This window comes from Austrofundulus limnaeus, unplaced genomic scaffold (genome assembly GCF_001266775.1).
Source record: "Austrofundulus limnaeus strain Quisiro unplaced genomic scaffold, Austrofundulus_limnaeus-1.0 Scaffold283, whole genome shotgun sequence".
Classification (NCBI taxonomy): domain Eukaryota; kingdom Metazoa; phylum Chordata; class Actinopteri; order Cyprinodontiformes; family Rivulidae; genus Austrofundulus; species Austrofundulus limnaeus.
The window spans coordinates 253,264-268,911 of NW_013952685.1; the positions used below are offsets into that span (position 1 = coordinate 253,264).

The 15,648-nt window shown below is 42.0% G+C and overlaps 1 protein-coding gene across 1 annotated transcript in view; it reads right to left on the bottom strand.

The window, feature by feature from the left end:
• The window catches only part of fgf11a (fibroblast growth factor 11a), a 76,977-nt gene extending 70,542 nt beyond the window's left edge, over positions 1 to 6,435 (bottom strand). The window contains exon 1 of the mRNA XM_014021233.1: positions 4,946 to 6,435. Within this exon, the coding sequence (XP_013876687.1) occupies positions 4,946 to 5,138 (193 nt within the window). The 5' untranslated portion in view covers positions 5,139 to 6,435. The remainder of the gene's footprint in view (positions 1 to 4,945) is intronic.
• Positions 6,436 to 15,648: the final 9,213 nt, after the last annotated feature.

Sequence of the window (15,648 nt, forward strand, 5' to 3'; positions counted from 1 at the left end):
ACACACACACACACACACACACACACACACACACACACACACACACACACACAAACCTGAGCTGCAGAAACATCTCGGCTGTTAACAGCAGTTTCAGCAGCCAGTCAGAGGACAACACTAGCTATTTTAGCTTCACTTTGATATCCAATAGGAGGCTTAACATCATCATTAGATCATAACACACACAAACACACACACACACACCAAGCTGGGGTGAAATGATCTCTCTCCTACACTTCCTGCCCAAATTATCATAAATCTGATTGTTTGTCTGATTTATTAGTTGGTGTTGAAGTGCAGATCTGTTCGGTGAGGCTGGGATTCTTGATACGTGTTCCTGGTTCGTTCCAGGACGAGATGACCTTGTTATAAAGCTGAGTGGGCTGTAGTGCTGGAGCGTCATTAGTATGGGTTAGGTGAGGGGTAGAGGGTGTGTGTGTGTGTGTGCGTGTGTGTGTGTGTGTGTGTGTGTGTGTGTGTGTAGGTTAGAGGGTAACACAGAGGAGAGTCGGGGGGTGGCGTTCAAAGAGAAAAGCTATAGGAGCGAAATATATGGGTCAAGAAGGGACACACAAATTTATCAGAACTGCCATCCGTCATGGGGAGGCAACAAATGTTTGCGGGAACACACACACACACACACACACACACACACACACACAAGCAAAGATATATCTCTATACTGCATATAATGCACCTCATATTTTCCAACAATCGCTTCAAACGGCAGTCAGCAGCAACAAAAGGAGCTTTAACAATTGGGTCACAGGGTAGTTTTATCTTATCAGACAGCATTAGATGTATGACATCGACTGCACACACACTATGGACCCTAGGACCCTAACCCCCAACCCAAAAAGGGCATTTTATTTTATGGGCCCCATAAGGAGCAGTGGGTCCTCACAAGGTAGTATAATTTAGAAAAATGGGCATTACAGTGTAATAAACGCTAGAATATTCGCACACACGCAGCAAATAGAGACATCAGGTTTTTAGACTCAAGTCCAAAACCAGTGCTGACACACGTCTGCTCTCTTGGTTTTGTTGCTAAATGGTTCTGAAGGTTCCGATTGTCACGGTTCAGACAGCAGCTGTTAAATGAAGAGGTGATGAAAACCAGAGCTGAACCCTCAAACTAAGCCTCTGCATGCAGGAGGAACCGATCCAGCAGGAACAATGGAAGCCAGCTTCGAACAAAGTGAAGGCGAAACAGTAAGCTGGCCACTCTGAAGTTCTGCCAGCTGGTGGAGGAAGAGGGGGAGGAAGAGGGGAACGTAGCTTAGGAATATTCCAGTCATTTATTCTTGGCCAAGGGTCAACTGTTGCCTCTAGCTGGAGCTCAGATTGGAGGAAGAAACTGAACACATTCACATGGCCAGAGGTCACCAGTGGCCCACATACAGCAAAACATACAGTATACTGCTGGTCCATATCCATGCTTCCTGGCACCTATGTTCCATAGACCCTATCTTCCATAGACCCTATGTTCCCTAGAACCTATATTTCCAGGGTTAATAATAAGTCATGAAAGATGCCTGGGTTGCCCTAAATGATTTTAATACAAATGAAAAAATACACAATAACAGGGCAAACATTGTACCAGAGAACAATGGATCCGGGAACACAGAGATGAATATTCTGTTCGGAACAGAGGAATCTGTTGAACAAGGGGATCCAGAGAACTTAAGAATTTATGTTTTGGGGGAAACATGGAGATGGGTGTTTTGCGAGGAATGTGAGGATCCAGGGAACAAAGGGATGTGTGTTCTGCAGGGAACATTGAGATCCAGGGAACATAGGAATGGATGTTCCAGGGAAACATAGGGATCCATGGAACTAAGGGATCCAGAGAAGTTAGGGGTGGGTGTTCTGGGGGGAACATAGGGATGTGTGTTTTGTCAGGAACGAAAGGATCTAGGGAACATAGGAACTGTGCTCTGAAGGGAACAGTGACCCAGGGAACAAAGGAAGAATGTTCCAGGGGGAACCTAGGGATCCAGGGAACATAGAGATGAGTATTCTAGGGTAAACATAAGGATCCAGGTAACAGAGAGATGTGTGTTCTGGTAGAACATAGGAAGTCTGGTTCTGGTGGGAACATAGGAATAGGTGTTCTGGAGTGAACAAATATCTGGTGAAAATAGGGATGGTTATTCTGGGGGTAACATAAGGATTCGGGGAACATAGAAGAACCTAACGATCCTAGCAAAATAGGGATGACCCCAGAGAACATAGAGACGGGTGTTTTGGGGGGAACTTAAGGATTTAAGGGAACATAGGGATGACTCCTGCTAACATAAAGATGGGTGTTTCTCTCTTCGTGGGAACATAGGGATCCAGGAACATAAGGATGTGTGTTCTGGTGGGAACATAGGGATCCAGGAACATAGGGATGGGTGTTCTGATGGGAACATAGGAATGACCTCCACAGAATCCACCGGGGTGAGTTGAAGACCATGATGGTCAACTCTAACCAGAAATGGTGGAGCTTGTATCAAACCTCAGCTCATTCCTCATTCTAATGACTACCATAAATAAATTTAAAACCCTTACTTTTACACAACAAACCATGAATATGGGAAAGTCAATGGGTCCAGATCAAACCCAATCAGTTAGACATTCCAGCTCAATCTATACGAGCGTTAGAGACAGTGACTCGATGAAGACGGAAACAACTGAAAACAATGGGTATTATACACATGTGGCCTTTTCCCAAAGAGCTTCTCAACTGCTGCAGCCTGTCCAACATATTTTACAACCGTAATTACAATATAGAGAGCAGCCGCCTCTACGACAGCTGCTGTTTTCACGTTAGAGGTTCCCTACGTAATTATCTTGATGAACCTGGCACGCTTCGGTAATAAATATCACAGAACACACACACGAAGAGCTGCACTCACACAAGGTGGAAAAGGACACAATAAATGTGCAGTCAGGTAGAAGAAGGAACAGTGCACAGAGGTGAGAACATAACAAGAACGTTTTACCAGATATTACAGTGAATAAAATGTAAAACAAAACCCCTTGTTTCTTAAGCAGAGAAAAGGAAATTTTGTGGGACAGTTGGCATGAATTTTTAAGTACAGTAAAATAAATTATGAATATTTCATGTTGACATTGTTGATACAGATGTCTTTGGTGCTTGATTGCACGCTGTAGAATATTACATCAAGTCTAAAATACTTGTTTTAAAACAATTGGTTTTAAAGTCTTTAGGCTAAGATGCACCAATCGAAGGGTTAGGGGCATAAATAGGTGTGGTATGTTTTCCGATACCTATGTTCATTGGTACCTCTGGTTCCCGGTACCTTGGTATCTGTGTTTCCTGGTACCTATTCCTTGGTACCTCTGGTTCCTGGCACCTATATTCCTTGGTACCTATGTTTCCTGGTACCTATATTTCCTGGTACCTATGTTTCTTGGTACCTATATTCCTTGGTACCTATGTTCCTTGTTACCTATTTTCCTTGGTACCTTCCCAGTACCTATATTCCTTGGTACCTCTGGTTCCCGGTACCTATATTCCTTGGTATCTATGTTTCCTGGTACCTATATTCCTTGGTACCTCTGGGTCCTTGTACCTTTATTCCTCTGTACCTATGTTCTTTGGTAACTTTTTTTCGTCAGTACCTATGTTTACCAGTAACTACATTGTCTGGTACAATGTCTGCACAGTATTTTGGTATTTTTATTTTATTTTATTAAAATACATAAAGGGGGAAGTAGGCAACTTTCATGACTTTCCTTATTAACCTCGGGAGAACATTGGTACCAGAGAACATAAGTACTAGGGAACATATGTAGCTTCCCTTTTGGATTGTTTGGAAATTATAAAGTTTTTCCCCATTTTACATGACTACAGATGTACAAAGTAAATCTTAGCTTCAAATTTATTTAGTCTTGTTTTTAATTAAATATTGTCCCCTGATCATGATAAATTCACTTAAACACATGGTGAAAACAAAAACCACATATTTTATGTCTTAAATTCTACATTTCTAATTGCTGATTTTAATTTTCTCACTCAAGGCTATAAATTCTTATTCTTATCTTATTCTTTGTTTCCTGGATTGTGTTTATTTCAGTCATCTACAATCAACATAATATTTATTTTATTGTAAATCAAGTTCACAAGATGTTTTTAAAACTTTCGTAAAACTGCTGTAGTCAGCAAAATATCTCATTAACCACGGATGGATTTTAAAGAAATACTTCTTCACATCTAAATATTTGATGATCTGAGTTTAAAACTTTTAAAGAAATGTATTTTTTAAATTATATTTTGCAATGACATTTTTGTTTTCAAGTTTAAATTTTGTTGAATTAGGTTGACTTGAGTTTGAAGACGAAACAAGACTTGCCAGAAATGTGATGAGTGGTAGAAATTGTCAAAAAAAATATAAAAGACATACTTTTTAAAGCCTTAGGCAACGTAAAGTCCAAGTCTGCAGCTAAAAACAAGCTTTAAACCAAAGGAGAGAAGCAAATTTTAAGTTTTTAAAGGAACTGGGCTGAGAACAAGGTAGGCTGGGCTGCCCTGAAGGAAAGCACCAGGAGAATAACAGCCTCCTGAATCCCAAATGAGACGCCTCTTGACATTTTTATATTGCAGTAAAATCCTGAGCCCGGTTCACTGTGGACCATCAGATTACCGGCATGCGTGTGTCTGAACAGAGTCGTCTCTACAGTCAGAACTCTGCTGTCTGTGGTCAGTGTTGGAGGAGTGTGTGCGCGTTAATCCTGAGTTGATTCCTCTACACCAAATACACGACATGTTCTTATGTTCACCAAGATTGTTTGGGATGTTTTCCAGATTCAGATTAGGCTCTGAACTCTGTGGATGTTAGATTTATCTGTAGTCTGAAAAGTAAATAATTTAAGCCAAGAAAAGCAAAGAAGAAGAAGTGAAATGAAAAGAAATGAGCAGAGGATTCTGGGAACTTACCCGGTCTTTTTTCCATTTTCCTCCCTCGACTGCCACATAGTCTAACCTTCGATATTAAAATGAGGATCTGCTTCTGACAGAGGGACTTGTTGCTCTTCGGGCAGGGCTTGCGCTTGCTGGCGATCTGCCGGTTCGCCTGGGGGTCCTTGACCTCCCTCCGCTGGCGGATGAGGGAGCTGGCGAGGGCGGCCATCTTCCCAGCGCTGACCTTTTCCCCGCCTCACCAGCCTTCGGCGGCTCGGTGAAGCCTGGGTTTTGGGGGGCCTGCTCACCCAGGGCGATGGAGCGCCGCCGAGCGAAGGACGAAGGGCAAGAAGAAGGGAGTCAGGGTGGTCCAAAGCAATGAAGAGGAGGAGAGTAGACAAACAGGAATTCAAAGGTAGAGAGGGCTGGATCTTTTAAAACCTCATCCGAATGTGACGACCGCTGCTTAAAACAGCACAATAATTGAATATTCCCTGTTTAAAAATCTCTATTCTCCTGTCGGGACAAGCCATGCTTCCATCCGCCCCCCTTAAAGCTCTGACCCAACCTCAAGTTCAGCACAACCAAGTCCAAAAAGAACCCAAACCATCCACCACATCGTTAAAAAAACAAACAATATCCTTCTTAACCCTCTCCGTCCGACAACATCCAATCCAGTGGGATGATCGTCGTCCACTTTCTGTCCTTCACCAGCAGAATTTCTCCATCCGCAACTATGTCATGGAAGTGGAAGAAGGGACCGTCCGACCTGAAGAATCAGATCCGCAAGACGACGCACGGACGCAGATTCTGCTTGGTGGACTGTGACTCGTTCCTGGGATCTCCTGGCGTAACCTCAGTGTCCACCTGCGCCCTGAGAGAAGAAGGGAAAAAAACGAAAAAACCCACAGCAGAGGCTTCGTAACATCCACCAAAGATAGAGGTGACTTTCACAAAAAAAAAAAGAAAAAAGACGAGAGAGAGCTCGGGGTGTGTGTGGGGGGACAGCAACACAGAAAAGAAAAGAAAGAAAGAAAGCAGACAGAGGGAGGGAAGGGGAGCAGCGAGTCTCTTTAGCCTCTTCCTCTCCGTCCGATGAGGCTCTCCCAACTCTTGCAGCGGTGGCGTTAGCGGCGCCACAACACGGCAGAGCGGTGTCCTTCAGCTGCTTCACACTGCGGGGGGTGGGGGGACAAGGGATGAATCAAGGTGGAGAGGAGCCGATGAGACGAGCGGGGGTAAGTGGTCTCCGCCGGTGGGTGACAGTGGTCCGGTTTGGGCTGGAGGGCACGAACGTGTGGAAAAAGTGCAAATGAGGCAACTGTCAGGCAGAGCGGACCGGTGTCCAGGAGTCATGTGTGAATGGAGGTGAAGGTGTGTGTGTGACAGAGGCAGCATGAATGTGTGTGTGTGTGACTCCGTCTGTGTTCACAGTGCATTACCGAGCGAGTGCTGGTGGTGCGCTTCACACTCACTCCCTCCCCTTCCTCTTAAACTAATTTCCCTGAACCCTCCCCTTTGCTCGTCTTTCTCCCACCCTTTCCTCCCATCTCCTCCTTCACCACGTCTGAGATCCAAACCCACCGATCTCCTCCCAGAGCTGGGACAGGCTGAGCCGGGATGGGGTGTCCCCCACCTACACCTCCCACCGCCTCAGAAATGATGTTGGCTTAAAGAGACAAATTGAGGGGGCCCATCAGTGCCATGAAAGGACGTAAAAGATGCAACGGCACAGTGTGAGTCAGTCAGGAGCTCACGTCACCGCCGTCACATCAACACAACGGTACGCTCCGTCATCAACCTGCACCTTCACTGCAGGCGCAGCGTGACGAGAAGCCAGATCAGACGGGACGTAACGAAGGGCGGTTACACAAACTTTGTTCTTCTGAGGCGCAGACCCTGCTAAAACAAAGATGGTGGATCAATCTGATCAGTTGTGTAGCCGCAAAGAACGTAACATAAGGCTTTGACTTTCCCTGTGTTGGATAGATTTAGGCCCCGCCTACACAACTACATTTGTTTCTCTGTTTGTAATTAAAAACTTTATAAATATAATTTTAATAAAAATGCTGAAGTACCAAGCCTGGCCACTAGGTGGCAATAACGTCCACATTAATAAAATACCAAAAACAAATGGATAACTTTTTAAGTTGGGCTAAATTGGAGCCTTATGTGTCAGCTTTAACTAATAACATAAAATTTGTTGTTAAACACATATTCTTCCCTAACACATAATCTGAATGCTAACAGAGCTCGCATTATCACAAGGTTAAACATAACGTAATTTACTTGATCAAAATTGCTGTAACTCTTGATTTTCGGCACAAGATCTCATTTTTTTTATTTATTGAAAATGGTAAAACTAATGGAGTGTTTCATTTTTCCTAGGCAGTTAGAGTTTTAAGAGTTAAAAAATGTCAGTTGAATCTTCCCCCAAACCTGAAATTTTGTTCTTGGACCATCAAAGATTGGTGACCAACCCCATGCTAAAATTCAAAGTGGTAATAGTTACAGTATTAAACTTTTTTTTTTCATTTCTGGTTGTTCACATTTTTTAAACAAGTTGCACTTGTTTGAGAAACATTTCGCTACAGGAATCTGAATACACATATTGCAAAAAAAATCCCTTCTGCTTATAGTGCTAACAATACTTAAGGTGCTTACTAAGCATAGCATTTTACAAATCCTACTGAAATTGGTGGGCATTGTTCTGCTAATCAGCTAACAGCTAATAGTGAAACTGATTAACTAAATTAAGTTTTGCCAACTTTAAATCTGCTAAAAGACTTCCAAGCTAACAGGCTTTTGTCAGTCTCACCAGTCTTCAGCTCAAGGGAGGGGAAGACGTGTGACGCAGAGTTGTCGTAGTGGTTAGCTATTAGCTGTTAGCTTCCACTAACATTTTTTTATGTTTAGCAGATTAGCATTAGCAAAGCTATAGTTTTAGTTAGTTGTTTAAGAGTTAGAAAAGCTATAGTTTTAGTTAGCAAATTATGAGTTAGCAAAACTATAGTTTAAAGTGCCCGTGACATTAAATTTAAGTAATATATTTGAGTGCATATTTGAAAAGATAACTTAAATGATGAATTACAAAGAAAAATTCACGACACTGAAGTATACTGTTGTTGAAATATTTGCATGAGCGGAAACAGGAAGTGATGTCAAAGGGGAATGCCTGAAAGAGTTCCCCTTTGACATCACTTCCTGTTTTACTTGGACTGCACCAAGTTTAGTAAAAAACATGCACGTTTTGTGATAAAATGGGTAAAAATCAGAAGAATGATGCAAAATTTCTTAAATATTAGTATATTTTCTTTATTTTTTGTAATTGAAGAAAAGGTGTGTCACAGACACTTTAAGTTAGCAGTTTGAGTTAGCAAAGCTAAATGTTTGGTTAGCTGTGCCCACCAATGCCTACTAGTTTTTGAGTTGCAACTGGAACTCTATTAGGTTGACTGTAGTAATTTCCAGATATTGGATTTGACTTCCAAGGTAAATAAAATGTTAAACATTTATTTAAAAATGTATTATCATATATCTGGTAACCATTTCATCCCCAGTGGTAACTGCACAGTCTCTGGGTTTCTTGGCCACAGCACTTTGCGTTGGTGAAATTAATCATGAGGGTCATGTGAGCTTTTCTTGCGGCCGGCCCCAAGTGGCCATTTGAGTCACTTTAGTTTGGGGCAGTTCTTTGTCGGCATCATATTTCATACTTGAAAGTTGCTGCTTGGTTGTTCGGTAATACCTCCAGCGGCACCAGTAATTAGCTGGCAGGATGGCATCGCTCCATCCATCTTTACCCACTTTCATCTGTTCAGAAATGATGAGGATCACCAAGTAAAACTGCACCCAAAGAAACTCAGGGTGTGTTTCAGTCTTTTATTTTAAGTAAATCTGACCGAAGGTAATTTATCTGAACAATAAAGTTAAATGAAGTGGCACTGAAATTATACTGTTCCAGGATGGAGTCAAACTAATGACTAAACTGGGAGTTTTTAAACTAAACTGGCAGCCTCAGAACCGATTCACTTAACCCAAATATGAATGCTGTGCCTAATGGAATTAATTTACATAACAATTTATTCCAGATACCACTCTAGACTAAAACAAAAACTCCCAGCTTTACTGCAGAGTTTGAGTCAGAAATCCAATCATCAACCGAAGGAGAAAAAAAAAATCACTTACAGGAGTTCCATTGATAAACTGCCCACACAGGCTTTAGAGAAAGAATAAAAATAGTTCCCCTCCTGATGTTATACAAGGTTTGCATTAAACTGAGATGACAACTAAGCAAGAGTGCTCACCCTCCGGAGCAGCCGGCGGTCCCCAGAGGAGGCAAATGTAAAGCGATGGTAGGAATCTGTGATTTGTGGGTTGAGGACCTGCCGCTGCTCTGTTCCTTATTTCTGCTGGCCTAGTAAAGAGCAGAGAGAGAAAACCCTGCAGGATTCCCCCCTACACCAACAAACAGTCACCTGTGATTATACAGATCCCACCTAAATATTCTCTCCTGTGCTCACTTAGTTTGTTTTCCTGCAATAAGGAGATGAAAACTAAGGGTGTAACAATACATCGATCTATATCGATTTGAATGGTTCATGATTCAGTATCGAGGCAAAATGAAAATATCAATCTAGATCGTCGTCATATGCTCATTGTGAATCTATATCATATGCCCATCTAACACAGTTACTGTTAGATGGGCATATGTCACATTATATCGATCGCAGACATGTGAATTGAACTGAATCGAAATCAAATCATGACAGACTTTGTGACATTGAGAAATATTGAATTGTCATCCAAACATTTCAATGTAATATCGTATTGTGATTAAGCTGGTGATTTACACCCCTAATGAAAACATCCTGATGCATCTCAGTAATCCAGGTAAAAAATCAAAAAGAAAAAAAATTGTGTAGGTCCTCTGGACGGGTTCTTCTCTAATGAAACGTTTCGTCTCTCCTCCAAGAGACTTCTTCAGTCTGAGAGTTTCAGGCAAAATTCAGGCTTTTGAGTCCTGCCTCCATGTGACTGATACTCACATCACATGGCTATCGTTGACACCTAATTAACACCTATTGTTAACAGGGGGTGGAGTGATACTGGCAATAGCAGCACTGTAGGAGGGGGACAACTGAAAACGGAGGCCTCCACCTCTGTTTAATGATGGACGGTCTTTCTTCACAAAAATGGCTTCTTTTACTCCTCTCTCAAACCAACGTTCCTCTCTATCAAGAATGAGAACATCCTCATCTCTGAGAGTGACCGCTGGCCTGTAAATGAGTGAAAACTCCAGAGTTCTGGCCATTAGATGTAGCTCGTCTGTGTTGGGACATTCTTTTGAACAGTGGCTGCTTTGTTTCCCCGATGTATAACTGGTCGCAGTCCTCCTGGCACTTAACARCATATACAACATTGCTCTGTTTGTGCCGGGGCACCGGATCTTTGGGGTGAACCAGCCTTTGCCGTAATGTGTTTTGGGGTTTGAAAGCTACTGGGACATCATGTTTAGAAAATAAACGTCTCAGTTTCTCCGAAACACCCGCAACATACGGAATAACCACTGGTTTAGGTCTGGGTTTGGGGTCTTTATTTTCACCTGAAGGTTGCATGGAATCCTGTCTGTGTTTCCTGTCTGCTTTCAAGAAAGCCCAGTCAGGATAACCACACTGCTCCAGGGCCTGTCGTGTGTGTGATTTCTCTTTCTGCCTGGCTCCTGGGTTTGTAGGGACACTGTCTGCTCTGTGGTACAGAGTCCTGATCACTCCTAACTTGTGTTCCAGTGGATGGTGGGAGTCAAAACGCAAATATTGGTCTGTGTGGTTGGGCTTACGATACACGCCAGTTTCCAACCGTCCTCCATCCGAAACCGAGACATCGCAATCCAGGAACGCCAACCTGCCATTTTTTACATCCTCTTGTGTGAACTTAATATATTCATCCACAGAGTTGATGTGATCAGTGAAATGTTGGACTTCCTGGGCTTTAATTTTAACCCAGGTGTCATCAACATATCTGAACCAATGGCTCGGTGGCACCCCTGAAAAGGACATCAAGCCTCTCTTTTCCACTTCCTCCATGTACAGGTTTGCAACAATAGGAGAAACTGGGGATCCCATGGCACACCCATGTTTCTGCCTATAATATTGCCCCCCGTACGTGAAGTAGTTTGACTAATGAAAACATCCCACTTCACAAAGAAATATAAAAATAAATAAACTGCTCAACCAAAGCAGGAACTGTGTCCACATTCTTGGCATAAAGTGCAGCTCATTAGACTTCGTCAGGAGTTGTGTTTGTGGGGTTCATGGACCATCTCTCAAGGTGCAGTCATGGATAGAGAGGGCTGGTTCAGGAACTTCAGAGTCTTGTTCTGCTTTATGCAGATGATGTGGTTCTGTTGGCGACGTCAGAGGGAACTGAGGGACGTTTCTGAAGCCACTGTTCTGAACCAGGTACAGGTGATACACTATCGTTGTGACAACAATCTCGTAGTGCGTAAAATGAAACCTGAGAACCATCCAACACTCTGGTGGCTCATTTAGGTTTTAGCTAAAGCCTCAGGCTACATCCACATGGGAAAGCTGTTTTCACTGAAAGTTAGCTAACCAGAAAGTTAGCTTTGTTAACTCATAATCCGCTAAATTGGGTTTTGCCAACTTTATAAGCCCCACATACTCGGGCATACTTTGTACAGTCCGTCAGCCACGCAGAGTCTACGCATAATGTTTGCGCACTTTTGAGACTTTATACTCAAGCGTACTGATCGATTGACAAATTCCTTAAGTTTTCGCACTTTCAGTCATGGCTTCAGGGAGGGGTGGAAGACATAGAGCGTTTTAGCCTTAAAATGACAAAAGAAAATATTTTATCTTACCCAGGGTCTGCGCTTTTTCCTCCCATGAATTTGTTGCTCTCTGAATGACCTTATGTTCCTTCATTGACGTATCACAAAGTGTCTGTTTTCTGATCTCCTCCGTGAGACGATCTTCAAAATTTGACTCCATTTCATCGACAAATGACACAATTCGGAACTTTTTCTGCTTGTTGTCACATCCAGTTCGACGTCAGCTCACTGGGCAGTTTATTGTGCGACAGTGCGGATGTAAAAACCTGCCCAGCAGACATCTGCTTGGAGGCCGCATTGAATTTGTGTGGACCTCCGCAGAGCGAAGTAAACCTGAGTATGTGGGGGCCTTAAGTCTGCTAATGGCTAACTAGCAAGCTAACAACAAGTTTGTGTAAGTCCCACCGGTCTTCAATTGTAAGGAGACAAAGACGTGTGACTCAGATGGTTATAGCCATCTCAGCGATTAGCTTTTAGTGTTAGATTCCCCTAAATTTTACTTGTTTAGCTTGCCTTCGAAGTTTTCACAAAGTTGTTGTTAGCTTGCTAGTTAGCCGTTTGGCCCACAACTATTGATCTAGTACTTCTGACAGAGGGCTACGCAAAAAACACAATTTTCGGGACAAACTGAGGGGAAAAAAGGCGAAATCAAATCACTTCTCATGTACAGAGCCCCTGAGGGGAAATGGGGGGATTTTTTTCGTTTGTGTTACCTCAAAAACTTTGCGTTACTTCGCAATGCCTTTGCAATACTTTTTGTGTTTCCATGCAAACGTTTGTTTTGTATGAACCAAATTAAATCAGACTTTTATTTTGAAATATTCAGTTACTGAAAAAGGATGTGTCGCCACAACTTTGGTAAATGGACATTGATATTGAGTGGCTGCACTGAGTGTGAAATAATCATTTCGATGCTGAATTAAAGTCATAGGCTAACTCGCTAATGGTGAGCATGTGAATTTATTAATAAACCAGCAGGTACAGCAGCAAATTACTTTTGTGAGGGAGTTTTGTGTGGGAATGCAAAAGGAAAAAAATCCTTCATGTCACCTCACGGGCTCCATATCATGGAGTTTAAACCAGGTTATAGAGAAAAGGTGAAGAGCTCCATCATCTGGGGGCGGAGCTTGTAGTAGAGCTGCCCCTTTGCATCCAATAGAATCAGTTGATGTGGTTTGGTGCTTTAATAGCTTAGACAGAGTAAAATAAACAGCGTAGTCATGTTTAAAAGGTGATGCAACGCGTTCTGCATGACAAAATTCAGTTTTTACATTTTAGTTTACTGGTAAAAACGGAGCGCTTCACCTTCACCCTTAGCAAAATATAGCAGGGATGCACCGATATGAAAATTTCAGCCGATATCGATTTCTGATATAATTATTGCTGTTATGATCGATAACTGATATTTACCGATATTACACAAACACACAGATTATTTTATACATATACGCACAAACACACTTGGGTCTTTATTTGATACCATAAATAAACAACCAGACCTCTGACATGGCTCTCTGCTTCAGTTATTCCTGGCTACGCAGCGTCAATATCACTATTATGATCAAACAGATGCTGCTCAACCAACTATTTCACCTCCCAAAACACAAACACAAAGATAAAAAGTGGGAAATCAATATCGGACGTTAATATCGGCCCAGTTTTACATATCGGGCCGATACGATATTCTAAAATATTGTCAACATCGGCCGATACCGATATCAGTACCGATACATCGTGCATCCCTAAAAAATAGTATATGCAAGTATCCATGAAGTGTACTAAATTTAAACTAAAAATATGAATATACTTCCAGTTTACTTTTTATGTACTTATCTGTGATATACTGTACTTAACCAAGTTTATCTTACACTATACTTGGCTTGTATCAAAAGTATACTAAAATTTTAAGTATACTTAGTCAATACTAATGTTTAAACTTTTGGCCAAGATAAGCTTTAGTAGTACACTGAAAGTACATTTTCACACAGACTGGTTTATTTGTAGTATATTTCAAGATTAAACTAAAAGTATACTTAGAAGATTACTTTCTGAGTATACTTTCATAAACTTAATGTGGGCCAATTTAGTCCTAGAAGTATACTTATTAGTAAACTGCTAGTATACTTAATGTACATGGTAAATAAAAGTACACTTAAATTTTAAAAAAGTCCCAATTTAGTTCACACAAGTATTAAATCAGTATACTTTCTAGTACACATACATAGTGCTTATTATACTTGATGTTATACTCAAGTATACTTATTAATATGAACTTCAAGTGTACTACTTTTCTTAAGGGCACGCTTCAGTGTAACTTTATTAATCGCTCACTGAGGCAGTACTTTGTTAGCCTTACTACACTGAGGGGAAAAGGCCTTGGCAGGTTTGGGAACGCAGCCACAACAAGCGAACAGAGCGCAGGCTTGAGTTTGGGTTTCGGCGTGGAGATGCAGACGCCGGCAGATTGGAATGAAGACATCATTCAGCACAAATGAGCCAAGACACAGTACAGAGAGCGCCAGGAGAGAAAACAGAACCACCGAGGAGAAGAAAAAACAAAACACAAACTGCAGCCAAGACACAGATACGCAGAGACAGAGTAAGAATGGAACAGAGAGGGGACGACAGCACATCAGCAGCAGTCAGTCAGTGCCTGCTGCTCGCGTGTGTGTTTGTCTCTGTCCACGGCTGAGTGGACGTGTTTCGTGAACAAGCCAGTTTCAATCAGTAGACGCCTCAGACGGTGATGCTGCCTCCCAAAGGACAAGGACCGCACCAGTTTACAAGCCAACACCTCCTCGTTTACGTAATCTTTACCTCCCCGTTCTGTACTGGCTTGGGTAATCTCTTACAGCAGTGGGCACAGCTAACCAAAAAGTTAGCTTCAGTAACTAAATTGCCTAAAGATGAATCTTAGCCCGCTAACGCTAAGCCGCTGAACAGATTACAAAATTAGCCGAAGCTAACCGCTAAGACAACTCGTGATGCAACCCTGTTCTTAGTTTTCTATTGGTTTAATTTGAAGGTGGGATCATTTGTGGCAAATTGTCCAATCCAAACCAGAGTTACATCTCTACCTAACTTGTGATGCTTCCAGTTTAACCCTTTCAGAATAAAAGCATTTCTTTGATTGAGTTTGCATTTTTTTAAAATACCATTTGAAGTTAGTCAAACAACAAATAGCTATTACTTTCTCTACCGAATTTTATAGGAAGTCAGCTTATTTAAATATTACTAAATGATTTATTTATTTTTGTTTAGTTTGAAGCTTAGCTACCACCAGTGGCGGATCTAAGATTTGTCTGAGTCAGGGGCCATAAGGGGGCCACTGTATTCATAGAGGGGCCAAGTGTTTGTTCAAYATCCTTTCACACAAATCTCCAGTTTTGGTAAGGTGTTTACACCTGTCGTGTTCAAACAGCTGTAATGATATTTTCACATACATTTTTACTGTTCATAGATAAAATGCTCTCAAAAATGCGGCAGCGTTTGTCAGCTGAAAGACTTTTTCTGCAGGATTGTTCAGACTGATTCATGCTGGACTTTCCTGTTTGACTCATTAGCACCTCTGGTGTTTGGACATGGAACTGCATCCACCGTCATCGCTCCCAGGCAAAGGACAGATGAGTGACGGGACAGGGGAACTTCAGGAGGTCAATCAGATTTCAGCTGGGGGCCAACGTCCCTGTGGCCCCGCCCCTAGAATCGCCCCTGGCTACTGCAAATGCTACATTGGTTCCCAAAGTTGGGCTTGGGACCCAATTATGGGTCATGAAGCACCTTGGATAATCTCCAGAAATCATTTTAAAGGGTAATAAAATAATTGCTGATGTAATATTTTCCTTATTATTACAAAAACACAAAATAAATGAAACAAGTATTTATA